A 27,825-nucleotide genomic window follows, 5' to 3' on the forward strand; every position below is an offset into this window, starting at 1 on the left:
CAATTGCAGCTATTACCGCTGTCCCACCAACTCCCTTCCTCCTCCTTGGGTGCAGCATTCGGTGTATAGGATGCACCCAGTTTTTGACCCTCGTTTGGGGGGTAAAAAGGTACATCTTATACACCAAAAAAAAAGGTAAATGTGATCCAGAAGTGTGCTGCAGCAGTCAAAAAAGTCAATGTGATCCTAGGCTGTGTTAAGGGAGGAATATACTCAAGATAATCTGAAGTGTTAATACTGCTTTGGTAAAATCACTCTTGGAATACTGCATCCAGTTTTAGTCAACACAATATTAAAAAGATGTTAAGACTCTAGAAAGAGTGCTGAGAGGATTTGGGTGCTAAAGGGTAAAACATGAAGAATAGCCTAGTGAACTAGGGATAACATGATAGCAGTGTTCTTTCATATTTGGGGAGCTGCCACAAAGAAGAGGTCAATCCATTTTCTAAGGCACCAGAAGGCAAGACAAAGAGTCACTTTGACTCCTATAATAGACAAGGTTTTCAAACAGATTTCCAAGTACAACTTTTGTGAGCGCTTGTGGGCATGCTAACAGGAGTCAAAATGGATTCATCAGAAATAATTCCAGGCTAGCCTTATTTCCTTCCTTGGTCTTGTAAATCAGGAATGTGAGATATGGAGTACAGTGTTCCCTCGATTTTTGCGGGTTCGAACTTCGCGGATAGCCTATACCACGGTTTTTCAAAAAATATTAATTAAAAAAATACTTCGCGGGTTTTTTTCTATACCACGTTTTTTCCCGCCCAGTGACGTCATACGTCATTGCCAAACTAATAATTTTTGCAAATAAATAACAAACAATTAATTATTGTTAATAAATAATTATGTTTATAAATATCAGGATCACTAAGTGTCTTATTCAATGGTGAGTACCAGTAATAATGGTGAGTAAATGGTTGTTAAGGGAATGGGAAATGGTAATTTAGGGGTTTAAAGTGTTAAGGGATGGCTTGTGATACTGTCCATAGCCAAAAATGGTGTATTTACTTCCGCATCTCTATTTCGCGGAAATTCGACTATCGCGGGCGGTCTCGGAACGCATCCCCCGCAAAAATCGAGGGAACACTGTATCTGGATTCTGGTAAAATTTATTTAGTAAATCAGGAATATGAGATATGGGGTATTTGAATTCCAATAAAATAAAAACTTTGACAGATTATATTTTCTTATTAAACAGTTATCAGTTTAATAATATACTGCTAGACTCACAATGGGTAAAATTACTGCTAATTGATGTATCTACTTCAGCTTGGAGGGAAGAATTGAGTGGAATGTCAGGAAGCTAAGTTCCGAGTCCTGTTCTTTTAATGTTTTTTAAATCAATGATTTGTGTGAGGGGTAATAAAGCTTGCAGAGGGCACAAAACCAGGGAAGTGTTGGTATAAATAAATAAAGAGAAGATTTAAGACAGACTTGAGCAGTGGGCTGAAATGAATAAATGGAATTTGTTCAAGGAGAAACTTAAAGTTCTGCATCTGGTAGGCAGTATTTGGCTTGGCAGCAGCGTTCCCTGTAAGCTGTGCGCTTGCGCATGCGTGTGCCCCAAAATACCCCCGCGTACCCTTTTCCATGGGTGCGCACACCCCATCCCCCTGCCAGCCCGCGGGGGTGGGGTGGGGGCGGGGAGGCGCAGGAAAGGGAGCCGCAGCTGCCCCAGCCTCCCCACGGTGCCTTCAGCCCCCTCACGGCCCTGGCCTCTCGGTGCTGCCCCCCGCCCACCCGATCTGCCCCCTCTCCTCTTCCTCCGCCTCCTGCCTTGGGGCATGGCTTCTCCCACGGCAGTGGCTGCGGCTTCTTCTCCTTCTCATCTGTGCTCCCAGCCAGGGGGCTGCGAGAGAGGGTTTTCTCCACACGCTTCAGGAATGCCCGCCCCGCCCCTCTTGCAACCCCCTCGCTGGGAGCGCTTTCATCCTGGACTTTCAGCAAGGGGGCTGCAGTAGAGGCAGGGGCAGGCGTTCCCGAAGCGCTTGGAGAACGCGCTCTTGTAGCCCCCTCGCTGACAGAGAGAGAGAGAGAGAGGGAGAGAGAAAGTAAGTGAGAAGGAGAGAGAGAGAGAAAGGGGGGAGAGAGAGATAGCAAGAGAGAGAATAGAAAGAAAGCAAGAGAGATAGAAAGAAAGAGTGAGAGAGAAAGAAAGCAATTGAGAGAGAAAGAGAAAGAAAAGAGAGAGAGAGAGAAAGTGAGAAAAAGAGAGAGAAAGAGGGGGGGAGAGAAAGAGAGAGTAAGAGAGAGAAATGACTCTTGATTTAAAGCATATGGTAAAAAGCACCCAAATAATAACAGAGAAAAAAAAACCCCAGCCGTTTGTGTGTGTGTGTGTGTGTGTGTGTGTGAACTCTTGAACCATTTCCAATAGCTCACCTGCTATTGGAAATGGTTCAAGAGTTCACACACACGCACATACCCACACACACACACACACACAAGGGGGGAGGAGACAGGGATGGAAAAAGAGAAGATAGTAATAATAGTAATAGATTTTGGTTTTGTTTTATTATTAATTTCTTTTAATAAAAAAGAAGGGAATTTTTTCTTGTTTGTTTGTTTGTTTACTTACTTACTTATTTATTTATACTTCTATGCCGTCCAGTCCCAAAGGGACTGCCGCTCAGACACTATACTTTTCCGCCCACACCGAAAAAAAATTAGAGGGAACATTGCTTGGCAGTACACATAAAAATGATCTAGATACTCTGATCAAACCCAAGTGAAACATAAGCCAACTGTATGATGCAGCTGCTATAAAGGTAAGGTGACCAGACTTCCCACTTTTGGTGGGACAGTCATGCTTTTTCATAATCTGTCCCGCATCCTGCGCCTTTTCAGAAATGTCCTGATTTTTTCCCTCCTCTCTCTCTCTCCTCTATGGTGACAGGTTGTATTTCCTGTGTCTCCCAGTACTTCCTGTGTCTCCCAGGTTGTACTTCCTGTGTCTCCCAGGTTGTACTTCCTGTGTCTCCCAGGTTGTATTTCCTGTGTCTCCCAGTACTTCCTGTATCTCTCTCAGGGTAGGCCTCGCGCTGAGGCCATGCTCGCAGGACACGGCCTGGGCACCGGCTGCCTGTACATCACAGAGAGGTGAGGGTGTCCCCCGGAGAAAGGTAGAGAGGATGAGAGAGAAAAAAAATAAAGATAATTTTTTTGCCCTCCCCTATCAATGGTGTCCCACTTCAGTAATTTAAAAATCTGGTCACTTTATATAAAGGTAAAACACTATTCTGCAATAGACAAAACAAGGGCATGGTGCTCAGATAATGAGAAGTAGTTTGAAGTACAGTACTACCTCTACTTACGAACTTAATTCGTTCCGTGACCAGGTTCTTAAGTATAAAAGTTTGTAAGAAGCAGCAATTTTCCCCATAGGAATCAATGTAAAAGCAAATAATGTGTGCAATTGGGGAAACCATGAGGAGGGTGGAGGCCCTGTTTCCTCCCAGGAGATTCCTAGAAAGGCCACACGGAGGCTTCTCCCTGCCTTCCCCAGTTACAGTTTTGGAGGGTCAGGTTTGTAAGTGGAAAATGGTTCTTGAGAAGAGGCAAAAAATTCTTGAACACCTGGTTCTTATCTAGAAAAATGTGTAAGTAGAGGTGTTCTTAGGTAGAGATACCCCTGTACTCAGTGAAGCAAAATTTTTACTACCACACTGTGTGCGTGGCTTATGCAGGATGCTCTGCATTTTCTTTCAACATCTTTCAGTGCAAATTGGGTGCTCTGAGGTAGAACTCCATTTTCGCTACCCCACTGCGTTCCACCTCGTCCGGGCAACAGCCCACCCCTGCCTGTACTGTATTTAGTTTTGGGCACCATTACTCAAACATGCTAGTGACAAACTGCCTCAAATATTGGGATTTTGAAGATGAATTAGGGCTCAGAAACCAAAGCCTATAAAAATGTTAAAATATCTGGTTATATTTTGGTTTCACAGATACTCTAGCTGTGAGGTTATATGATATAACTGTCTTCCAATACTGGAAGATTTGTCACTGTCCTTATGGACCCTAAATCTTGACTTAATTGTCAGCCAGTGGAAGAAACTGTTACACAATTTGGTGAATTTTTTTCCAGCAGTGCTTGAGCAGAGCTGAAAAGCCATTTGGTGGAGATGCTCAAGTAGATGTGCTTCTAGCATTACTCAGAATACTTAAAAATCTCGTTGGAGAGTATTTTCAAAGATATACAATTTTGTCTGAATGGGTAGGATTTTTTTTAAACTGCATAATGTTGCGTACTTTATTAAAGGGCATTACCAAGAATAGTTTAAAAACAACATGTTCCTTCAGGAAATAAAAAATCTGCTCTTTTCTCATCGCGGGGGGGGTACTATATCAGAGCTAAAGACACAAAACTATACTCAAGGTGGCTTTCCCGCTCCTCGCCGAGAAACGGCTCGTCATACTATTCCCGAAGGGGTCATACAACACTGGTGGCTGGATAACATTAGAGTTTATTGTCTTTTGTTGGCGTCTCTCCGTTCTGCCCTCTTTCAACTTCGATCTTTTGAGTTATTAATAAAACACGGAAGTCATGAGCTTTGGTTAATCCATCTTCAACCAATCTCAGAAGTAGAACCCACAGGACAAAAAATCCCTACGGTTCCTCCAGCACAACTTAGTTTATTTTAAATATTTCTGTTACGCATGTTGCTTATGCTTGAGATGGAGTCTGGTACAAGCATGCCTCTTCCCCCCCGCCCCCAGCAACAGCACTGCCCTCCGTTGCCCAACAAGTCCCCGGAGGAAGAAGGAAAACGATAATAATTCCTTCGCTGTTCCTCTCTTGTCCACGAAATGATCCAATCAGAATTCCCTCCCTTTCCACGTGCCCTTTATGACAGCTAACGATCCTCCCTCGAAGAGTGAAGGGACGGCTCATTTGCTACAGTTCCTATCTTCCGAACTCCCTTAGTGGAGGCTTTTCAGGAGGTTGAATTGGTTGCATTTGGTCCTCCCCTTGACGTCTGCAGCGGCCTCTTTCTTTGGAATGATCTGTTCGTCAAAGATTCCTGTTGCTTAAAATAAAGTCCCTTGGCTTCGACAGGCTTCATTCCTCTACTGGAACCATGGCTTTGGGAATGGTCCCTCTACTGAAACGTTGCTTGTGGCTTGGCCTCGGTGAGTGCTGCTTCGTGCCAGAATATGGCTATTTAGAGGCGAGAACTGAGAGGTGGGCAGGCCAGATACGACCGAGGTCATCCACACGTTGAGATGATATAGGCTAAAATCTGAATGGGGAAATGTAGTAGTGTATACATATTTTGTGTGTGTTGACACACGTATACATATATTGTTGCCTTTTGATGATGATAGTTAAAATAGTAACTGGTGGTGATTAATGGAATACAAAACAATTTGCCAGATTCCCTCAAAATAATTTTTGCTTTGAATCAACAGACAAACTTAATGTTCTAACAATATCAACTTTCAGCTGCACTGAAATTGTACAGTGACTTATACATTTACAAATACAATTTGCACAAATTACTTTTGAGTGCATATTCTGATTCTGTTTTATCAACTTATGTTTTGTCAGTCAGTTTATGAGATGCTTTGAGGTCAATGAGAATTCAATTCTACCTTCATTCTACAGATGTGTTACATTTCAAATCTTGTCATCTTTCCTAACCATATGGAAAACCCCATGCAGGCCATTACCCTCCAAGCTGATAGAATTAAGATCTGTCATATTCTAAATCAGGATGGGATGGAAATAGATATGATCTAGCTATAAGACTGAGTTTCAAAGAAAGAATTGGCAAAATTACGTGAGGTACTACCACTCTATAAGGCCTTAGTAAGACCACAATTAGAATAGAAAACAAGCCCAAATTATCACACGCTTCATCATTGGGCTAGATGATTGATGCGAGATATTTCTGCTGATACACCGTGTTTTGTTTTTATCAAATGTAGCACTGTGCATTATGGCCAAGCATCTGCAGTTTGGTCTCATCTGTCTAAAGGATAATGTTCCAGAAGTCTTGATTTGTTCAGCTACAACTTTGCAAACCTGACCCATGCTTTTTCCTGGCAACCCTTCCAAACAAACCATACGTTTAGTTTTCTAATTGCACCGTCATGACCTTTAACATTTAACTGAAGCCTGTAGAGTCTGAAATGTAACTCTTGGATTTTTTTGCAATTTCTCTGAGCATTATACAGTCTGGCATTGGGGTGAATTTGCTAGGATGTCTATTCCTGGGTCAATTGGCAACTGTCTTGAATGTTTCCACTTGTGAATAATCTTCCTCATTGTAGGATAATGGACTTCAAATTGTTTGGAAATGGCCTTATAAGCCTTCCCAGATTGATGAGCAGCAACAATGGCTTCTCTAAGATCATTGTTGATGTATTTTCTCTTTGACATTCTATTAACACATACCTCAGTGCTGGAGATGATTAAATTCCTAAAAGTTGGTTTTTCTAAAAGTAGACACATTTGCTGAGGATCAATTGATCAAGGGGACCTGATTAGCAGGACCTAGCTGCTACTTAGCTTCTTCATACTTATGGAAGTACTAAGGGTGTACTTAGCTTTTCATATACGGTGTCAACTTCAAACTGAACCTTGCAGAAGCCATTTTGTTGGTTCTCATATTTACTGATTGCATGGAATCCCAAAGAGAATCAAATCAGATCATGGGATTCAATTTACAGCCATGTTCTGGAGGGAGTTTATTAAGCCAATTGGGTCTTCCCAGGGGGCTTAGTTCAGCTTTCCATCTGAGTACAAATAGAGAGTCAGAACATGGGAACTCAATGGTAGAGCGCTAGGCTGAAGCCATCATTTGAATTAGAGACTTTGGCCTGCCACATAATAGAGTGTAGAATGTGAGAATTTAGGGGGGGGGGTTGCAGGAAGGGGTATACTAGCCATAACAAATTCTTTTTAGACACTCAAGGCCATCCTTTGTTCCGTACCTGCCCAGAAGTTGATTGGAAGATTGTACACATTGCCAAAAACAGAGTGGACCATGTGATAACTTGTGGGTTTGGGAATTGGGGATAAACTTGAAACTGGGTGCTTTTACCGTGTTAAACACGGATTATAAAATATTAGCAGCAATCATAGCAGAAAGATTAAAGATTTTAAGTAAATGTATCTACTCAGATCAAAGCGGTTTCCTACCCCATAAACTAATCAAGGACGGTGAGCGACGAGAGTCAAAACGCCAAAGAGCCCCGCCCTGAAAAGGAGGAGACTCTGAGCAGCCCCGCCCTCTCTGCAGGTGTCCCAGGAAAGCAGAAACCAACACGGTGTGGAAATGGTGGGTCCACCGCTCCCCTGAGACTACGGTGGAAATCATTGGAAATGAATCAATCCAGGCTAGAAATGATCCGAGTCTACCTACTACTGTGTTTTAGGGGCTGTAAATTGAGCGCTCTCACCCTGTTGTAGGGGCGCCAGACTGTGGCGCCGAGAGAGTTTTTTCAGGGCGATCAGCTGGGGCGTGGAAGATGGCGGCCGCGCCTGGGTGCAAAATGCTGAAGAGGAGGAAAGGAACTGGGAGAGCAGAGAGCCATGACCGAATTGAGTCTCCCGGCTTGGCGCCGGTGAGTGAGAGTGAACGTCACCAGTGCTGAGGCAGTGAAGGCGAAAGAGCAATGGAGAGGAGTGGAGCAGAGACCAGCAGAGACCAGCCCCGAGATCGAAGTGAATCCCTGCTTGTGAGACCAAAAGTCGCCGAGGATTCAGGCCGGTGAGAGTGACCTGCTGTCGGCGGTGGAGGTTGTCTGTGGAGATTTGGTGGGTGAAGAACATCTAAAAGCAATGACCGCCCCCCGCATGGTACCAGTGGGTGAGAGTTGCTGATGCCGAGTGGGATAAAGTGGAGACAGACGACCAGTATGAGTGCCCCGTGGAGTAGGTGTTGGCTGATATTAGAACAACTGACTATTGAGACCAGACTGACTTGAGGGGGTGAGAATGATGGAATTAATTGCCTAGGAACATCATGGCTAATTAGATTGGGGGTATTGTTTAATGTTTAATCCTTGTTTGTCATCGTTTGCCATCCCCCCCCCTCCATCTTCCTCCATCCTCCATCTTCCTAATTATTACGTAAGATCATAGAAGACCTGCACCTCCTAGTGGGAAGATTGTAGAAGACAGCAGACTTTGAGACTCTAAAATTGTATGGAAGATTTATAAAGGACATTATACCTGGATTGATTGATTGACTGATGATTGACCAGTGACTAAGATCTGATTTTATTTCCATCAATATTAATTATTATGAATTTTAGACTGCATATTTTATATATTTGCTACGTATCTTATTAGCGTTTTAACCATTGCTAATTTAATCTTTTTAAATTAAATTATTGTGGGGGGGTTAACTAATGGATAACTGAGGGGGGGAGGGGGGAGAGGCACCGATCTCTGGGGTGGCAGAGGGTCGGAATATTCCAGTGTTGCTGGGGAGAGGCAGATATGGTGGGAGCCACAGAATTAGCTCTTCCAGGGGAATGAGAGGTCACTGCTTAATAACGATCCCTCGTTCTGGCTCTGTGAGCTCAACCCAGGGTACTGGTGATGAGTGTAACTCTGGCCCTGGGCTCAGGCTGCTGCTACTCAGTGCCAGGTTGGTGGTAAATAAAGCTCTCCTCATCCGGGATTTGATCCTGGATGAGGAGGCCGACCTGGCATGTGTGACTGAAACCTGGCTGGGCCCAGAAGGAGGAGTTCCTCTCTCTGAAATTTGCCCAGCCGGGTTTCAGATATGGCATCAGCCTCGACCTCAGGGAAGGGGGGGGGAGGAGTGGCTATTATAGCCAGGGAGAGCCTTTGCCTGTGTAGACTCATTGCTCCAGAGATTGCGGGTTGTGAGTCCCTCCTAGTGAAGTTGGACTTAGGGGTTCAGGTGGGCTTGTTGCTCACGTACCTGCCTTCCAGCTGCGTGTCAACAGCCCTGCCCGTGCTGCTCGAGGAGGTGGCCGGGTTGGCGGTCGGATTCTCCAGACTCATTGTCTTGGGGGATTTTAACCTGCCGTCGCTTGGCGAAAACTCTGGATTAGCACAGGAGTTTATGGACACCATGACAGCCATGGATCTGACTCAAGTAGTACAGGGTCCTACTCACGAGGGGGGGGGCACGCACCTGACATGATATTCCTCTCTGAGAAATTGAGTAATGGCCTGACATTAAGGGGCTTAGAAGTGTTGCCTTTGTCATGGTCAGACCATTTTTCTACTGCAGCTTGACTTTCTGGCTCCAATCCTTCCCTGCAGGGAGGCGGAACCAATTAAGCAGTTCGGCCCCAGACACCTGATGGACCCAGAGGGCTTTCAGAGGGCGCTTGGGGTTATTCCTGAGGCACTCATCCACAGTTCGGCGGAGTCTCTGGCTGAGGCCTGGAACAAGGCTGCAGTGGAGGCTCTTGACCAGATTGTGCCATTGTGACCTCTCCGTGGCACTAGACCCCATAGAGCTCCATGATTCAACGAGGAGTTCCGGGAGTTGAAACGCCAGAAGAGACGTCTAGAGAAGCGATGGAGGAAGAGTAAGTCTGAATCCAATTGAACACTTATAAGAGCTTTTATTAAGACTTACAAAGTGCTGCTCAAGGTGGCAAGATGCGCGTATCGTGCCGCCTTGATTGCATCAGCGGAATCCCGCCCGGCCACTCTGTTTAGGGTGACCTGCTCCTTTCTTAACCAGGGGGGAGTTGGGGAGCCCTTACAGAGTAGTGCCGAGGATTTTAACACGTATTTCGCTGATAAAATCGCTCGGATCCGGGTGGACCTCGACTCCAATTGGATAACAGAGTCAACTGACAACGAGTCAGTCAAGGTGACTGGGGCCCATACTTGTCCACCTCTTGGGAAGAGTTTGATCTGGTGACACCTGATGAAGTGGACAAGGGCATTGGAGCTGTGAGCTCCGCCACCTGCTTACTGGATCCGTGTCCCTCCTGGCTGGTCTCCGCCAGCAGGGAGTGACATGGAGCTGGGTCCAGGAGATTATCAACGATTCTCTGAGGAGGGGGTCCTTTCTGGATCCCTACAAGGAGGCACTTGTGCGCCCCCTTCTCAAGAAGCCTTCCCTGGACCCAGCCATTCTTAACAACTATCGGCTAGTCTCCAACCTTCCCTTTGTGGGGAAGGTTGTTGAGAAGGTGGTGGCGCTCCAACTCCAATGGTCCTTGAAAGAAGCCGATTATCTAGGCCCTCAACAGTCAGGATCCAGGCCCGGATACAGCACGGAAACTACTTTGGTCGCGTTGATGGATGATCTCTGGCAGGCCTGGGACAGAGGTTTATCCTCTGTCCTGGTGCTTCTTGACCTCTCAGCGGCTTTCGATACCTTCGACCATGGTATCCTTCTGTGTTGGCTGGAGGGGTTGGGAGTGGAAAGCACTGTTTTTCAGTGGTTCTCCTCCTACCTCTCCGGTCGGTCACAGTCAGTGTTAGTTGGGGGTCAGAGGTCGACTTCAAGGATACTCCCTTGTGGGGTACCTCAGGGGTCAGTTCTCTCCCCCCTGCTATTCAATATCTACATGAAACCGCTGGGTGAGATCATCCAAGGGCATGGGGTGCGGTATCATCAGTATGCAGATGATACCCAGTTGTACATCTCCACCCCATGTCCAGTCAACGAAGCAGTGGAAGTGATGTGTTGATGTCTGGAGGCTGTTGGGGTCTGGATGGGTGTCAACAGACTCTAACTCAACCCGGATAAGATGGAGTGGCTGTGGGTTCTGCCTCCCAAGGACAATTCCATCTGTCCGTCCATAATCCTGGAGGGGGAAACTATTGACCCCCTCAGAGAGGGTCCGCAACTTGGCTGTCCTCCTTGATCCACAGCTCACATTAGAGAACCATCTTTCAGCTGTGGCGAGGGGGGCGTTTGCCCAGGTTCACCTGGTGCACCAGTTGCGGCCTTATTTGGACCGGGATTCACTGCTCACAGTCATTCATGCCCTCATCACCTTGAGATTCGTCTACTGTAATGCTCTCTATATGGGGCTACCTTTGAAAAGTGTTTGGAAACTTCAGATCGTGCAGAATGCAGCTGCGAGAGCAATAATGGGCTTTCCAAGGTATGCCCATGTTACACCAACACTCCACAGTCTGCACGCCGAGTCTACGGAGAGGGGCAGCATACAAATCTAATTAATAATAATAATAATAATAATAATAATAATAATAATAATAATTGGTTGCTGATCAATTTCCGGTCACAATTCAAAGTGACCTATAAAGCTTTTCCTACCGCCCAACCACACTGCTCACCCATTTTGAGACTGTCAGAAATCACTACCCCTAAATCCTTCTCTTCTGAAGTTTTTGCTAACACAGAACTGCCAATACAATACTCAGATTGAGGATTCCTTTTCCCCAAGTGCATTATTTTACATTTGGAAACATTAAACTTCAGTTTCCATTGCTTTGACCATTTATCTAATAAAGCTAAATAATTTACCATATTACAGACGCCTCCAGGAATATCAACCCTATTGTACACTTTAGAGTCATCGGCAAATAGGCAAACCTTCCCTACCAAATCTTCCCCTATGTCACTCACAAACACATTAAAAAAAATAGGACTCAGAACAAACCCTTGTGGCACACCGTTGTAACCTGTCTCTGCTCAGAATACTCGCCATTCACAATAACTCTCTGTTGTCTACTCTTCAGCCAGCTGCAAATCCACTGAACTATCCAGGGATTAAGTCCAATCTTCACTAACCTATCTATCAGCTCTTTATGTGGAACTGTATCAAAGGCTTTGCTGAAGTCCAGATAGGCAACATCCAGGACACCACCTTCATCCAACACCTTTGTGACATAGTCAAAGAAATCAATGAGATTAGTCTGACATGATTTGCCTTCAGTAAAGCCATGCTGATTTGGGTCCAATAAGTTATTGTTTTTTAGGTGCTGATTTATCCTCTTTTTGAGTAGAGTAATTTTAACTGCAACTGATGTCAAGCTAACTGGCCTGTAGTTACCAGCTTCTTCTCTACTACCCTTCTTGTGGATAGGCACAACATTGGCCATTCTCCAATCCTCAGGAACATCTCCTGTTAACAGGGATTGGTTGAACAAATCAGTCAGAACGGTAGCAATGACAAATCTGAGTTCTTTAAGAAGTGTGGGGTGGATGCCATCTGGACCCATTGCCTTATTTATCTTTAATTGTTCAAGTTCTTCTTAGACATCGGCTTCTAAAATCACTTGAGCTGAATCTGTACAGCTGGAAGCAATGCTATATCCATCTATATAGTATTATATTGTAAGGTGTCTTTTGAGAAAACTGAGAAGTAGCTATTGAAATGGTCAGCGATCTCCTTATTCTCATCAATGCATGTATTATTCCCGGTTCTAAGCTTCGTGATGCTGCAGTTTTTCTTCTTCCTATCACTAATATATCTGAAGAAGGTTTTATCCCCCTTCTTTACAGATTTGGCAATTTCTTCCTCTTTTGAGGCTTTAGCAGCATATATTATCTGTTTCGCCTCCTTCTGTCTCATTTTATACACCTCTCTATCAGCTATACTTCCATGCTCTTTATACCTCTTTGTAAAAGAAGCATCAGCCTATAGATTTCTGTGGACTCTGAGAAAGAACCCTTCTCCTTTCTTTCTCTCTCTCTCTCTCTCACACACAAACCCACCTCCACCCCCCACCTCCAAATCTCTTCCTTGATATCTCGGGCTCAGGAAAGAAGCTCTGATACTGAGAGTGTGTTTCTAGCGCCTCTTTTTGTGTACGGGCCTCCGCTCCTTTAATCCCAAGAGAGATTGCATAAAGCTCGGTCTCTTCCAGAAGTCTTGGCTGAGAACCCTCGGTTTGCGCCTTCCCAACGGGTGTTGGGCGCAGATCTTGCCTTTCTCCAACTCCTCCTCCTCCCGGCCCGGCTCTTCCTCCTCCTTCCCACATTACCAAGTCACACTCTCCCCAAGCTTTTTGCGCACCAGAGCTTTTCAAATCATATTTCGGCTTTGGGTGGCTCCCGTGTGGGGAGCCAACCCCCCCTCCTCCCGCAAGCTAAAGTTCAGGTTGGGGCATTGGAGGGATCGTGAGAGGTGGGAAAAAAATCCTCTGGGCAAGTTGTGCCGGGAGAACGCGTGTGTGCTGGGCAGGGATCCTCCAAAGTTACCAAAGCCTTGAACGGTAGAGCTAGAGGAGGCTAGCGAGGGGAACCCTCCTGGAAGCAGTGGCTCCCGGGCGGTCTCAGTGCAGCTCTTGGAAAGGGTGCGACAGGCGCTGTTGGCGGAGGGTGGGAGGGTGACCGGCAGGGCAGGTGAGCGGGCGGGTGGGAAGGTGGCGTCTCCAGGCTCTCCGGTCCATCCAGGAGCTGAAAGTTTTGCCTTTCTCCACACCCAGCTTTGTCTTTTTGCGGGCTTCTGGCAGGAGGGGGCAGTGGGCGATGGATGGATGGGTCTCCCATGCACACATTTTGACAGCGAGATGGGGAAATCCCCTCTCCCAACGCTTCCTTGGCTCGCCTGTCCCCACTCCCTTCTCCACTTCATCCGCCCACCGCTTTTTAAAAAAACTTAAAGTTTTGGATTTTCCTAATGGGCTTGCACGCATTATTCACTTTTCCATTGATTTCTATGGGAAACATTGTTTCATCTTATGAACTTTTCACCTTATGAACCTCGTCCCGGAAGCAATTAATTTCATCAGACGAGGTATCACTGTATTTAACTTTTTTTACAATTTGTAGATGTAATTTATTTTCTAATATTTTCTTTGTGTATTAAATTTTTTGTTATTATTTTAGTCTTTTGTTTATTAATTTTTATTCCCGCTACTTTCCCAAATTTGATAATTTCATCTAGTAGTTTCCCTCCGCATTCAATGGGATCTTCTATGTTAAAAACTAAATCATCAGCGAATGCCTGAATTTTATATTCTTGATCTTTTATTTTCAGTCCTTTAATATCCTTATTATTTCGAATCTGTATTAGTAAAATCTCTATAGCCAGTATGAATATCAATGGAGAGAGAGGACATCCTTGTAGTACACCTTTTTCTATGTTTATATTGTCTGTTAATTCACCGTTCATAATCACTTTAGCTGTTTGTTGGGTGTATATTGTTTGGATAGCCCTAATAAATTTTTCTTTGAATTTCATCTTTATTTCATTTATGAAAAAGTTCCAATTTAAATTGTCGAATGCTTTTTCCGCATCCAAAAATATCAAGGCCATGATTTTCCCAGGGTTTGTCTCATAGTATTCTAATATATTTATTATATTTCTTAGATTATCTTTAATGTTTTTATTTAGTAGGAAACCATTTTGGTCTGGTGTATTATTTCATTTATAATTATTTTGAATCTTTCTGCTAAAATTGTTGCGAAAATTTTATAATCCGAATTCAATAGTGCTATTGGTCTGTATTGTTTTATTAAATGTCTTTGATTTATGTCTTTAGGTATTAGAGTAATTAAGCTATTCTTCCATGATTGAGGAATTTTCCCTTTATTTAACACCTCATTTAACATTACTAACATCAATTTTTTTGCAGGTTTTTGCATTTGCTTATATAGTTCTGCTGGGATCCCGTCTGTTCCAGGTGTTTTGTTACTATTTTGTTTTTTAATTGCTCTCTCAAGTTCTATCATTGAGATATCTTTCTCCATTCTATCTATATTAATTTCAGACATCTACAGTACTGTAGTTCGGACTTGTTTAAGTATAATTCTGTATCTTCTTCTCCTATCTCGTCTTTTTTATATAGACCTTGAAAATAATTTTTAATTATCTTTTTTTCGCCTCTATTTAAAATTGTTTCTCTCCCCTTTCGTCCCCTAATTGCTGAATATATTTCTTTTTTTTTCCTTTTTTAATTTATACAATAGCCATTTTCCTGGCTTATTCGCATATTCAAATTGATTTTGTCTTATAGATTTTATTTTTTGAGCTATCTCCTCCTGTACTAAAATATTTATTTTATGTTTAATTAATTCCCTTTCTTCCTTTATTTCCATATTTTCTGCGTCCTTTATCAATTTAGTTTCCAATTTTTCTAATTCCTTTTGGTTTTCTCTCAATTGATTATTCTTATTTTAATTTTTTTTACTTGTATATGCTATTGTTAGACCTCTTATAAACGCCTTTGTTGTGTCCCAAATGTTTTGAATCGATGTATCATTATTCCAGTATTTTTCTAAAAAAAAAAATTTAATTCTTTGTCTATATATTGTTTGTATTGGTTTTCTTCTATTATTTTTGTATCTATTGTCCATCTATATCTCCTATTGTAATCTCCTTTAATTGTAATACAGATTGTGCTCCGCCCAAAAATTTGGCTCTATTTCTGCAGCTATTATCTCTTTTTGGAGTTCTATATCCATACATACCATGTCTATTCTGGACCATGACTTATGCGGGTTGGAATAGTAGGTATATTTACCGTATATACTCGAGTATAAGCCGACCCGAGTATAAGCCGAGGCACCAATTTTTGCCACAAAAACTGGGAAAACGTATTGACCCGAGTATAAGCCGAGGTTAGAAAATGCAGTGGCTACTGGTAACTTATAAAAATGGAAAACAATAAAATTACATTAATTGAGACATGTTTTAGAATATTTATTTTAAAGAAAACCAGTAAACTAGCTCTGTAAATTTAAAAGAGGGTAAACAAATTAACAATATTAACAATAAATTAAAAAGTAAAAAAAGTAGCTCGATCAGGAACAAAGCTAAAACCTAAGAGTTAAAATCCTTCAAAACTGGATTCCTTCTCATCATTAATTGGATTTACATTATTGTTGTTTTTATATATGCTGTGAGCCACCCTGAGTCCTTGGAGAGGGATTGCATACAAATCCAATTAAATAAATAAACAAACAAACAAACAAATAAATAAGTGTATCCAAAGAAGAGCTTCAGCATTAGCTGCTGTGAGGTTATCAGCATAGAAAACCAAATAGATAGATAGATAGATAGATAGATAGATAGATAGATAGATAGATAGATAGAAATAGATACAGATAGATAGATAGATAGATAGAAAGAAAAATAGATAGATAGAAAAATAGATAGATAGAAAGATAGAAAAATAGATAGATAGAAATAGATACAGATAGATAAATAGATGATAGATAGATAGATAGATAGATACAGATAGATATAGATAGAAAGATAGATAGACAGACAGACAGATAGAAAAATAGATAGATAGATAGATAGAAATAGATACAGATAGATAGATAGATAGATAGATAGATAGATAGATAGAAAAATAGTTAGATAGAAAAATAGATAGATAGAAAGATAGACAGATAGAAAAAGAATTCCTGTCTAGCTCTGCCTCATAACACATTATTAGATCCTATCCAAGCAAGGACAGCAACTACCACAAAATACCAATGCAGAGAGAGCAAGGAATAGTTACTCACCATTGCTTTTCCCCCTCTCGGTTGGAGCAAATGGCTGCCTCTGCTTGAGCTAGGGAGAGGAACTACGGCGTGCGAGAGGGGACAAAAGCTGGTGCCTCCTCGCTCTGGCTCAAGCAATGGCGCCCTCGTGTGGTGACTTTGTCAATGACCCGAGTATAAGCCGAGGCTGTGTTTTTCAGCCCATTTTTTGGGCTGAAAAACTCGGCTTATACTCGAGTATATACGGTATATTAATCATTGTGGAATTCTCTCCATATATCCTTCAATTTAAATTCTTCTGTTATATCTTTAAATTCATCTGGCAATTCTTTTTTATTTTTATTTCTTTCCATTCCCTTATAATCTTTCTCAAAATTTGCTATTGCATTAAAATCTCCCACCACACAGATGTTTTCTTTCTCACATTTTAATACTTTTTGACACAGTTTTTTATGAAAGGCATTCTGGTCGTTATTAGGTGCATATATCACAATTAATGTTATTATTTTCCGTTTAATTTCAATTTCTATAATAAGTATCCTCCCTTCTTCATCTCTTTCTATTATTGTAGGCTTTAACCAATTTTTAATATAGACTGCAATCCCTCTTTTCCTCTCTTCTGCTAAAGATGTAAATAGCTTCCCCAAATTAGGCTTTTCCAATATTTTCCTATCTTTTTTTTTATGTGTACTTCTTAGAGGCATATAATGTCCGCATTTTGTTTTTTTAATTTACTAAATACTTGTCCTCTTTTTTTTAATGAGTTTAATCCATTAATATTAACAGAAAATAATTTTATCCATTTTATCCTTATCTATTTTGTTCTTTTGCTGCTCTGTCAGTTTCGGTTTTCCCCTCGTTTCCTTTTTTAGAATTAATTACTCTTTCTTCTTCAATCTCTCCTTCCTCCCGGCTTGTTGTCTCTATTTCAGTATTTCTTTCCCTCTCTGTTTTTAGATGTTCTGAAATAAATTAGTCTGCTTGATCTACCATATCTATAGATTTTTTTTTCCTTTCCAGGTGACTATTACCCCTTCGGGTATCAGCCACCTGAACTGTATTTCTTCTTTTATTAATTTAGTAGTGAAATAGTGAAAATCCCTTCTCTTCTGCCTAATTCTTCTCGGGATCTGCTTTAATACTTTGACATCTTTTCCTTTGTATGCTACTATACCTCTGGTATTTTTATATATTTCATCCCTTAAAGTTTTTTTTTGTAAATCTAACATGGATCTCCCTGGGGAGTTGATGCCGCCAGGCATAGAAACACAGAAGACTGATGGCAGAAAAAGACCTCATGGTCCATCTAGTCTGCCCTTATACTATTTCCTGTATTTTATCTTAGAATGGATATATGTTTATCCCAGGCATGTTTAAATTCAGTTACTGTGGATTTACCAACCACATGTGCTGGACGTTTGTTCCAAGGATCTACTACTCTTTCAGTAAAATAATATTTTCTCATGTTGCTTTTGATCTTTCCCCCAACTAACTTCAGATTGTGTTCCCTTGTTCTTGTGTTCACTTTCCTATTAAAAACACTTCCCTCCTGAACCTTATTTAACCCTTTAACATATTTAAATGTTTCGATCATGTCCCCCCTTTTCCTTCTGTCCTCCAGACTATACAGATTGAGTTCATTAAGTCTTTCCTGATACTTGTAGCCCGTCTTTGGACCCGTTCAATTTTGTCAATATCTTTTTGTAGGTGAGGTCTCCAGAACTGAACACAGTATTCCAAATGTGGTCTCACCAGCGCTCTATATAAGGGGATCACAATCTCCCTCTTCCTGCTTGTTGTACCTCTAGCTATGCAGCCAAGCATCCTACTTGCTATTCCTACCGCCCGACCACACTGCTCACGCATTTTGAGACTGTCAGAAATCACTAGCCCTAAATCCTTCTCTTCTGAAGTTTTTGCTAACACAGAACTGCCAATGCAATACTGTACTCAGATTGAGGATTCCTTTTCCCCAAGTGCATTATTTTACATTTGGAAACATTAAAGTGCAGTTTCTATTGCTTTATCTAGTAAAGCTAAATCATTTACCATATTACAGACCCCTCCAGGAATATCAACCCTATTGCACACTTTAGAGTCATCGGCAAATAGGCAAACCTTCCCTACCAAACCTTCCCCTATGTCACTCACAAACATATTAAAAAGAATAGGACCCAGAACAGACCCTTGTGGCATACCGCTGGTAACCTGTCTCTGCTCAGAATACTCGCCATTAACAATAACTCTCTGATGTCTACGCTTCAGCCAGCTTGAAATCCACTGAACTATCCAGGGATTAAGTCCAATCTTCACTAATTTATCTATCAGCTCTTTATGTGGAATCATATCAAAGGCTTTGCTGAAGTCCAGATAGGCAATATCCACGGCACCACCTTGATCCAACACCTTTGTGACATAGTCAAAAAAATCAATGAGATTAGTCTGACATGATTTGCCTTCAGTAAAGCCATGCTGATTTGGGTCCAATAATTTATTGTTGTTGTTTTTTTTCAATAAATTTTATTAGTTTTCCTAAAATAGACAAATAGACATACCAACATTTAACATAAAAAAGTGGGGTCATAATTTCCCCGCTTGTCTTAAAAGTCTAAATTTGAATATAGAAAAAAGAATACTTATTCAAATACAATTCATTGTTATAGATGTTAAAAAATTTTTTTTGTTAAATTTCACATTAAAATTTTTCACATTTAAACTAATACTAATATAAATTCAAAATTCTTCTCATAATAATTCTTCATATATAGACTAATGCTGATATATTTCTAAAAACAAACTTATTCTATCTAATACTATTATAACTCATAAATCATGTTTTTACCAAAATAATTCACGCATTCATTCATTTGTTTATCATTATTACTGTTTCTTCTTATTTATCCATGTATAAACTTTGTTCCATGTTTCATAAAATTCCATATCTTCTTGATCATTTAAGCGTCTTGCCATCATATCCATTTCAGCGCAATCTAATATTTTTGTGATAACTTCTTCTTCTTTGGGGATATCCTCCCCTTTCCAGTTTTGCGCATATATAATCCTAGCTGCAGTTAAAATATGTATAACTTAATATAAAATTTCTTTCTTGTAAATTTGATGAATAGAATTCCGGGGTTACTTCTATATCCTGCTTCACTATTTCTTTTATCATTTTTTCTATCATTTTCCAATAGTGTCTAGCTTTGCTGCACATCCACCATTGATGGTAGTAAGACCCTATTTCCTTTTTACATTTCCAACACAACGGTGAAGTTTTAGGAAACATTTTTGCTATCCTATTTGGTGGGAGGTGCCATCTATAGAACATTTTAATTTGATTCTCTTTTAGGGACACCGATTTTGTCATTTTCCAATTCCCAATCCAGACTTTCTCCCATGTATCTATATCTACTTCTTTTCCAATGTTTTTGCACCAGCTTATCATGTTGTCCTTTAAAGTCAGATCTATATTTTTATGGGCAATCAAATATTTATAAATTTTTCCTATTGTTTTGGTTTGATTAATAGTTATTAAATTACTTAATAAATTTTTATTCTTCTTAAAGATATAGAGCATACTGTCTTTCTGGTATCTAGATCGAATCTGTGCATAGTGCCACCAGTCAATTGTTATCCCTGCTTCTTGTAATTCAGTCCTAGATTTTAGTTTCATTTGATCATTTAGTAAGTCCTTATATCTTATTATTCTTTTTCCCTTTATAGAGTTTGGATGTACTATTGCTTCTAAGGGGGCAAGCCATTCGGGGACAGTCAAAAAATGATTTTTCCTTATGTCTTTCCAAACTTCTAATAAATATTTTCTTAATGTATGTCTTTTAAAATATGAATGGTTTTTATCCTTATCATACCATATAAAGGCATGCCAACCAAGCATAAGATCATGTCCTTCTAATTTCAATATTCTTTTATTCTCTAATGTTATCCAATCTCTAATCCACGTTAGGGAGGCTGCCTGATAATACAATTTCCAATTAGGGAGTGCAAATCCTCCCCTTTCTTTTATATCTTCCAAAATATTTATCTTTATTCTTGCTTTTTCCCCTTGCCATAAGAATTTTTTAACTGTCATAGTTACATTTTTAAAAAAGTTTGCCCCTGGATTTATTGGGATCACCTGAAACAAAAATAAGATTTTAGGTAAAATATTCATCTTGATTGTGGCAACTCTTCCCAAAAAGGATATTTTTAAACTATTCCAAATTTCTAAATCTTTTTTAATTTCCATCATTAATTTTGTGTAATTGTCATTTTTTAGTGTTATAGTTTTAGATGTTATCCATATTCCTAGGTATTTAACCTTTTTAACTATTTATATTCTGGAAACATTCCAATTTTCTTTCTTGTATTTTACTCATATTTTTTGTTATAAATTGTGTTTTGCTCTTATTTATTTTTAAACCTGCTACTTTTCCATATTGTTCTATTGTTTGAATTAATACTGGAACTGTTGTTGTCGGATCTTCAGTTATAAACGTCAGATCATCTGCAAAAGCTTGGACTTTATACGCCTCCTTTCCTATAGTCAAACCTTTTATTTTTGGATCTGCTCTTATTTTTATCAGTAAGGTTTCTAAAGATAAAATAAATAGTAAAGGGGAAATAGGACAACCTTGTCAAACTCCTTTGTTTATTTCAAATGATTCCAATCTTTCATTATTTAATATAATTTTACTTGTTTGTTTAGCATAAATAGCATCTATTAAATTTACAAATTTAGGACCAAATCTCATTTTATTCAATTGCATTTTTATGGATGTCCAATTAACATTGTCAAAAGCTTTTTCTGCATCTAAGAACATTAATGATAGTGTTTTTTCAGGATGTTGTTCATAATATTCCAATGTATTGATAATCATTCTAAGATTATTTTTAATCTGTCTACCTGGTAGAAAGCCATTCTGGTCTTGATGAATTATCCCATTTAAAATCCTTTTTAATCTGTCTGCATATATTGCAGTAAATATTTTATAATCAACATTCAATAATGATATAGGTCTGTAATTTTTAATTTTTTCTTTTGGTGTTCCTGGTTTATGAATTAACGTTATTAAAGATTCTAGCCATGATTTAGGAATTCTACCATGTAGCCTACATTCATTAAAAATTTATAACATGTTATTTATTATTGTTTCACTTTCTATTTTGTACCATTCTGCCGGTATGGCATCTGGCCCAGTTGCTTTATTATTTTTTTGCTTTTTAATAATTGTAAGGAGTTCCTCAGCTGTTATTGGTCCTTCCATATTTGCCTGTTGCTCTTCCGTTAGTTGTGGTAGTTCAGTATGTTCTAAATATTTAAAGACTTCGTCCTCACTAATATTTTCTTTTTTGTATAATTCTTTAAAGAAATTTTGCACTATATCTACTTTTCCTTCTGTATCATGTTTTATTATTCCATCTTTGTCTTCTAGTTTTTTAATTATTTTTGATTGTCGCTGTTTCCTAAGTTTATATGAGAGCCATCTTCCTGGCTTATTAGCATGTTCAAAATAATTTTGTTTGGCTCTTTTTATTTTCTCCACTATTTGATTTTCTATTAATCTAATTTTATGTTTAACTACATCAGTTTTCCTTTTTAGTTCTCTATTCTTTGTATTTTGTTGTGATAAGATTTCTAATTGTTTTAATTCATTTATTAATTGTTCATATTTAATTTTTTTCTCCTTGTTTTGTTTTGCAGTGTAAGAAATCGTTAGTCCTCTTATGTATGCTTTAGTTGTGTCCCACAAATTTTGTGGGGTAGTGTCTGAATTTTTATTAATTTCAAAAAATATCTTTAATTCTTTCTCGATCCAATCCTTGTATTTTTTTCTTTCAAAATATTTCTATTCATCTGCCAATTTAATTTTTTTTAATTATTTCTCATATAAACTACTACAGGGTTGTGATCTGCCCATGTGTTTACATCGATTTCTACTTCTTTTATTTGTTCTGCAATTATTTTTGGAGCCCATACCATATCTATTCTTGTCCAAATTTTATGGGGGTTAGAATAAAAGGTGTACTGTCTCTTTTGAGGGTATCTTTCCCTCCAAATGTCCTTTAATAATAATTCTGTTTTCATTTTTTGAAAGGTAGTAGGTAATAAATTTTTCTTTTTCTTTTTACTATTTTTCTTTCCCCCGGAATGGTCTAATTGTCTGTTTGCAATGGCGTTAAAATCTCCAATTATCAACATGTTTTCAATATTTAATTCCATTATTTTTTGATGTAATTTTTTATAAAATATCATTTGGTTGTCATTTGGGGCATAAATAGAAACAATAACAAGAGGTTTCAAGTCTATATTAACTTGTACTATCAAAATTCTACCTTCATCATCTGCAAATAATTGTTTGGAATTTATAGAATTCTCAACATACATCACTACCCCTCTTTTTTTTTTGGTCTGCCAATGCAGCATACATATTTCCAATTTTAGAATTTGATAATAATTTCCGATTATTCTTTTTTATATGTACTTCTTGTAATATTACAATTTGAGCCTTTTGGTTTTTAATTTTAGAGAACATTTGTTTTCTTTTTTTCGGTTCATTTAAACCATTTACGTTTACTGAAAATATTTTCAAATCTTTCCACGTTGTCATTTGTAGTATTTTTCGGTCTCTTTAGTTTCGCGCTGAGGCTATTTTCTTCTAGCACCATGGTCCTGCTCTTCTCCTTGGGCGACAGCTCCCATCACTTCTCCCTGCTGCTCTGTCAGTTCCTTTGTTAGTTGTTCTGGTTGGCATATTCCACTGTTTTCAAAAAAGTCTCTTGCTTGATCCAAGTTTTCTAATTTATATCTTTGAGATTGCCAAGTTAATGATAGTCCTTGTGGAATTAGCCAACGGAAAGTTATGTTTTCTTTAATCAAGATTCTAGTCAGGAAATGATAATCTCTTCTGGTTTCTCTGACACTTCTTCGGACTTGTTTTAGTATTTTTACTTCTTTTCCTTTGTGTTGTAATTTTCCAGTTCTTGCCCAGTGCAGTATGTCATCTCTCAGAGTTTTTCTTACAAATTTGATATGAATTTCTCTCGGAAGATTGTGTCGATGTATGTAGCTATTTGAAAGTCTGAAAACTTCATTGATTTCTCTCTTTATTTCTATGGGATCCACCTGAAGAATTCCTCCAATAGTTTCAGCCATAGTTGTCTGTAAATCTTCATCTTTTTCTTCTATTATGTTTTGAAATCTTAGCCCATACGAAGCACGTTGCATTTCGAGATGTGTGATTGATTCATCATATCTTCTGTATTGTGAGTCAGATCTACCTTCAAAGTAGTCCATTCGCTTCTCCATTTTATCAGTCTTTTCCTCTACTGCTTTCACTCTGTCTTCACTTTCTTTCAAAGTTTGCTGGATTTCCTTCATCTGGTCCTTCATCTCTCCTGTATCTACTTTTAATTCAGCCACTTCTGATTTTATAGCTTCTCTTTGTTGATTTGAGTCTTCTTGTGATTTAAGCATAAAGTCTTTCATTGCATTTAAAGTCTCTTGTATTGTTACAAGGGTAGGCTGCTGTGGTTTCTCTTTCTCCTTCTCCTTAGTAAACATGGTTACAGTGAGAGTTTGTTGTGCAGGAGAGGGATGAGGTGACCCTGGGGCGATGGAGCAGGAGTTGCCGTTTGTTTTTTGAGTGTTTTAGTGTGAGTTGATGTACTTGATATTTTTGGCTCTTTGATTATTTATTTTGTTTATTTACGTTTTGCGGTAGTGAAAGGAAAAGAATAACTATAAATTCCAAACCTGTTCAATTAATTTTTACCAATTTTTACCAATTTTCCACTAAGATATCTCACAAAGGAAAAATATCACTGTTAATATGGCAGGAATATCAATAGATTTGGAACCAAATATCACGATACAATTTATCTTAATACTCTAAATTCAATATATAGTCAATATTATTTAAGCAAAATTTCTATTGCAACTATTTTTCAAAGTAAAAAAATAAGAAAGAAAGATAAAACAATTTAAGTAGGAGAGTATAAAATGCGAAGGAAAAAAGGAGAAGGAAAAAGAAAAATACAGAGATAGCAATATAAAAAAGAAGAAAGGAAGGAGAAGAGAAATATAAAAGACAATCTTAGAAAGGAATGAGGGAGTGTCACTAGGAGAGAGCAGGAAACCAAGGGTGATTAGCAATGCATTTGTTATAAACTATTTTTCTTTTACCAAAAAAAAAAAATTGATACAAAAGAGATTTGATACAATGAAAATTAGAGAACAAAGTACAGATATAATATACTTATATACTTATATTAATCTTGCAGTAAAAAGCAGTCCTTGTTGATTGAAGGTCTAATTGGTTTTCAAAGTAGTTTTATTAAGTATTTGGCAAAGTCTCGTTAGTCCAACAATGCCAGTAAAATTTAAATCTTGTTATAACTTGTTGTAATTTGTACCGTCACAATTTATTCAATCAAAGTTCAGTCGATATGTAATTTTAAAATGGAGTAGATCTTAATTCACAGCCCAAGATGATGCAAACTGTCTCTCCGCTGTAAAATCCGACGAAACAGCAAGTAATCCAAATATAAAGATCCAAACACAAACAGTCCAGAAAGGAAAAGGTTCTTTTTAGCTTTAATCTGTCAGTTCCATTCACTTTTCATTTATTTTGAAATTGCTGATTTATTTCATTTCATTCTTAAAAATTAAAGATTAGAGCAGAAACATTTTTAGTCCTTCCGCTATCAAAAGTAGAGCCTGGAGTTTAACGTTTGAGGGTTACCAAAAGTTCAGGAATTCCAAAATTTGTTAATTTTTATTTCGCTTTGCAAGTTAGATCATTCATAATCTCATATCGAATGTTATGTGGTTGATTTTTCTGATTTTAAACGTTAAAAAGTTCAAGTTCAAATTTAATACAGGAAGTGAAAGTGAGAAAAATTAGGTCCGGCTGCCAATTTGCGCTTGGATACAAGTTTTCAAATAACTTTCTCCTTCGCCTTAATAGAAACACTTTTACTTTCAACTTTCTTTATACTCCGATCTTCTATTTTAGCATGGAACAAATAGGAAAAGTTTTTTACCTTGATTTTTCCTTTTTCTTTGTATTCTTCTTTCACACTGTAGCAATTTAAAAATCTTTACTTTTGCTGCTCTTTTCTTGCTTCCCGTTGGTTTGGGGGGATCGCAATGGCCATATCCTCTTAGGAACAGAGGATTGGTTCTCCCTGGTCCAGAGCTGTAGGGCAGACCGCTGTCTCCAGAGCTTCGGCGAGAGCTCCTCGGACGGAGGGTAGCCCCCTGTTCTAGGATCGAGCCATCCGGACTCGATCCGATCGCAATTGGCGACCTCTGGAGGGGTGAAAGGAGTCTCGGGGCAGAGCCCTGCCCGAGAGACTCCACTGTGGTCCTGAGCCAGACCGGAAGTCCTAAGTTATTGTTTTTTAGGTGCTGATTTATCCTCTTTTTGAGTAGAGTCTCCATCATTTTAACTACAACTGAGTCTTCGGAGAGGGGCGGCATACAAGTCCAACTAATAAATAAATAAATAAATAAATAAATAAATAAATAAATAAATAAATGTGAAGCTAACTGGCCTGTAGTTACCAGCTTCTTCTCTAATGCCCTTCTTGTGGGTAGGCACAACACTGGCTATTCTCCTTGGAGGGAGGAGTCGACAGTCAGGATGGGTTGTACTCGCTCGTTAGAGGCGTGTCCGAGTCATAGAAGTATAAAAAGGCTGGAACCGCCCACAGACCCAGTTTTCCTGACTCGCTTCTAACAGAGACACCTCGTGCAGCACAACCTACCTTGTCTGTGACTCCTTATAAATAATCTTCATTAGGTTAGTAATCCCAATTTTTAATCAGTTTAACTTGGTCCTGAGGAAGCAGTAGAGTGCAGTGACCTTTTGGTACAGCTCTATCTGCGGGGGGGTAGGGCTTTTTGGTCCTCCCCACCCCCACTGGCTCCTATTGTCTCCTTCAGCCATTAGGGCTGCCTTGGAGCCACTCGCAGGCAAGCCATAAGCCTGGTGAGGGATCCTGACTGGTTACAGTCTGACCCCCTTTGCCAACGTTCCTTCCTCCTAGGCACAACGTGCGAGTTTCCTCACAGTGGCCCCTAATTCCCCCTGGAGCTGGTTACAGTTCTGGTAAAAAACAAAGGGGTTTTATTCTATTTTACCTTTGTTTTCCTCCCAGAGAGTTTTCTGACTCCATGCCAGGTTTTCCAGGAGTCTTGGGAGAGGATTGAAAAATGCCGATTCTTCATGACGCAGGAGAAATTTGCCGGCTTTTTTATCAGGCAAAGTGACTCAGCTTCGGCCGGCTATATTATTAAGGTCTTTAGCGCCATCTTCTGGCCAAATCCTGCAACGGTCTCAGTAGTTTGCCCAAGTTTCTGGGTTTCTACTGTTTTTTTTGACCAGGCTTAAGAAGGAGATAGCTATTTAAGGATTCATCCTTTTCCAGAATTAGGGGCTAGGTTATTTATTTTTCAGCATATATATATATTTAGCCCTTCCTTGCAAGACTCATTTTCAACAGTTTCCTATTTTATCCTCACAGACCCCTGCAGGGGACTTTGTCTTGCTAAATTTTCCTCTGCTTTTTATTCCCCTTTCCCTCTTCCTTAGCTATCTTGCCATGGCAGACCTGGCTAAAGCAGGAGGGAAAAGAACCAAGAAATCTGTCAGGCCTTCACAAGTGGATTCTGATCTCATTTCCCCTACTACCCCTCAACCTTCGAAAGCAGAGAGGCGTAGGGATCTTACTCTACAACGCCTCCATGAGAAAGCAGCTAGGACTCTTTCCCCTACTCCCAGAATTCCTAATCAGGCTCCAGCTACTATTACCCCTTCTGGGTCCGCTGGAACTTTGGCTGCCAGCATTTGGGGCCCAGCTGGTTTGCCAAATCAAAATTTAAATCCAGACACTTCTAGACCCCCTGTTCCTCTTTCTCCTTCAATTCTCATTGTACCTCCAGTTCAACCTGGCCCTTCCTCAGAGGTTCCTCAACAGATACCTCAGACGATGCCTCCTCCAGAAGACCACCCTTCCTCTTCAACAACCTTTGATGCATCAGCCATCCAGAGGTGGATTGATTCAGCAGTTCAACGCAGCATTGAATTTAAGCTTAGCTCTTTACCCACTACCATTCCTTCTAGACCAGTACCTGCGCCACCAGTGGCCCCTCTTTCCCTTGCTGCCTCTATCCTCAGACCTAATCAAGATTCGTGGTCTGATTCCTCGACTGAGGACTCGGATTCTTACGACAAGGATCCTCCAGAAGGGGGTCATGCCGGCCTGTCTGAGGACGAAGAAGCTTCTCCAGCATTGCCTATATCAGCAGCCTTATTTCCAGCAGAGTTATTTTCTACCATTTTGTTGAAGGCTCGTTCAACTGCGGAGCTCACAGCTCCGCCCACTCAAGCCCAACCTTCCGCTTCCCAAGTGGAGACCCTGTGGAATCCTTACTCGGAGGAGCAAGACATAATACCGGCCC

General features: G+C 39.7%; 1 protein-coding gene across 1 annotated transcript in view; it reads left to right on the plus strand.

Moving 5' to 3' along the window:
- The first annotated feature begins 4,892 nt into the window (after positions 1-4,892).
- Positions 4,893-27,825, plus strand: part of RAMP1 (receptor activity modifying protein 1) — an 81,041-nt gene continuing 58,108 nt past the window's right edge. Inside the window, exon 1 of the mRNA XM_070732256.1 lies at positions 4,893-5,133. Coding sequence (XP_070588357.1) covers positions 5,082-5,133 — 52 coding nt within the window. The 5' untranslated portion in view covers positions 4,893-5,081. The remainder of the gene's footprint in view (positions 5,134-27,825) is intronic.

Source organism: Erythrolamprus reginae, chromosome 1 (genome assembly GCF_031021105.1).
Source record: "Erythrolamprus reginae isolate rEryReg1 chromosome 1, rEryReg1.hap1, whole genome shotgun sequence".
NCBI lineage: Eukaryota > Metazoa > Chordata > Lepidosauria > Squamata > Dipsadidae > Erythrolamprus > Erythrolamprus reginae.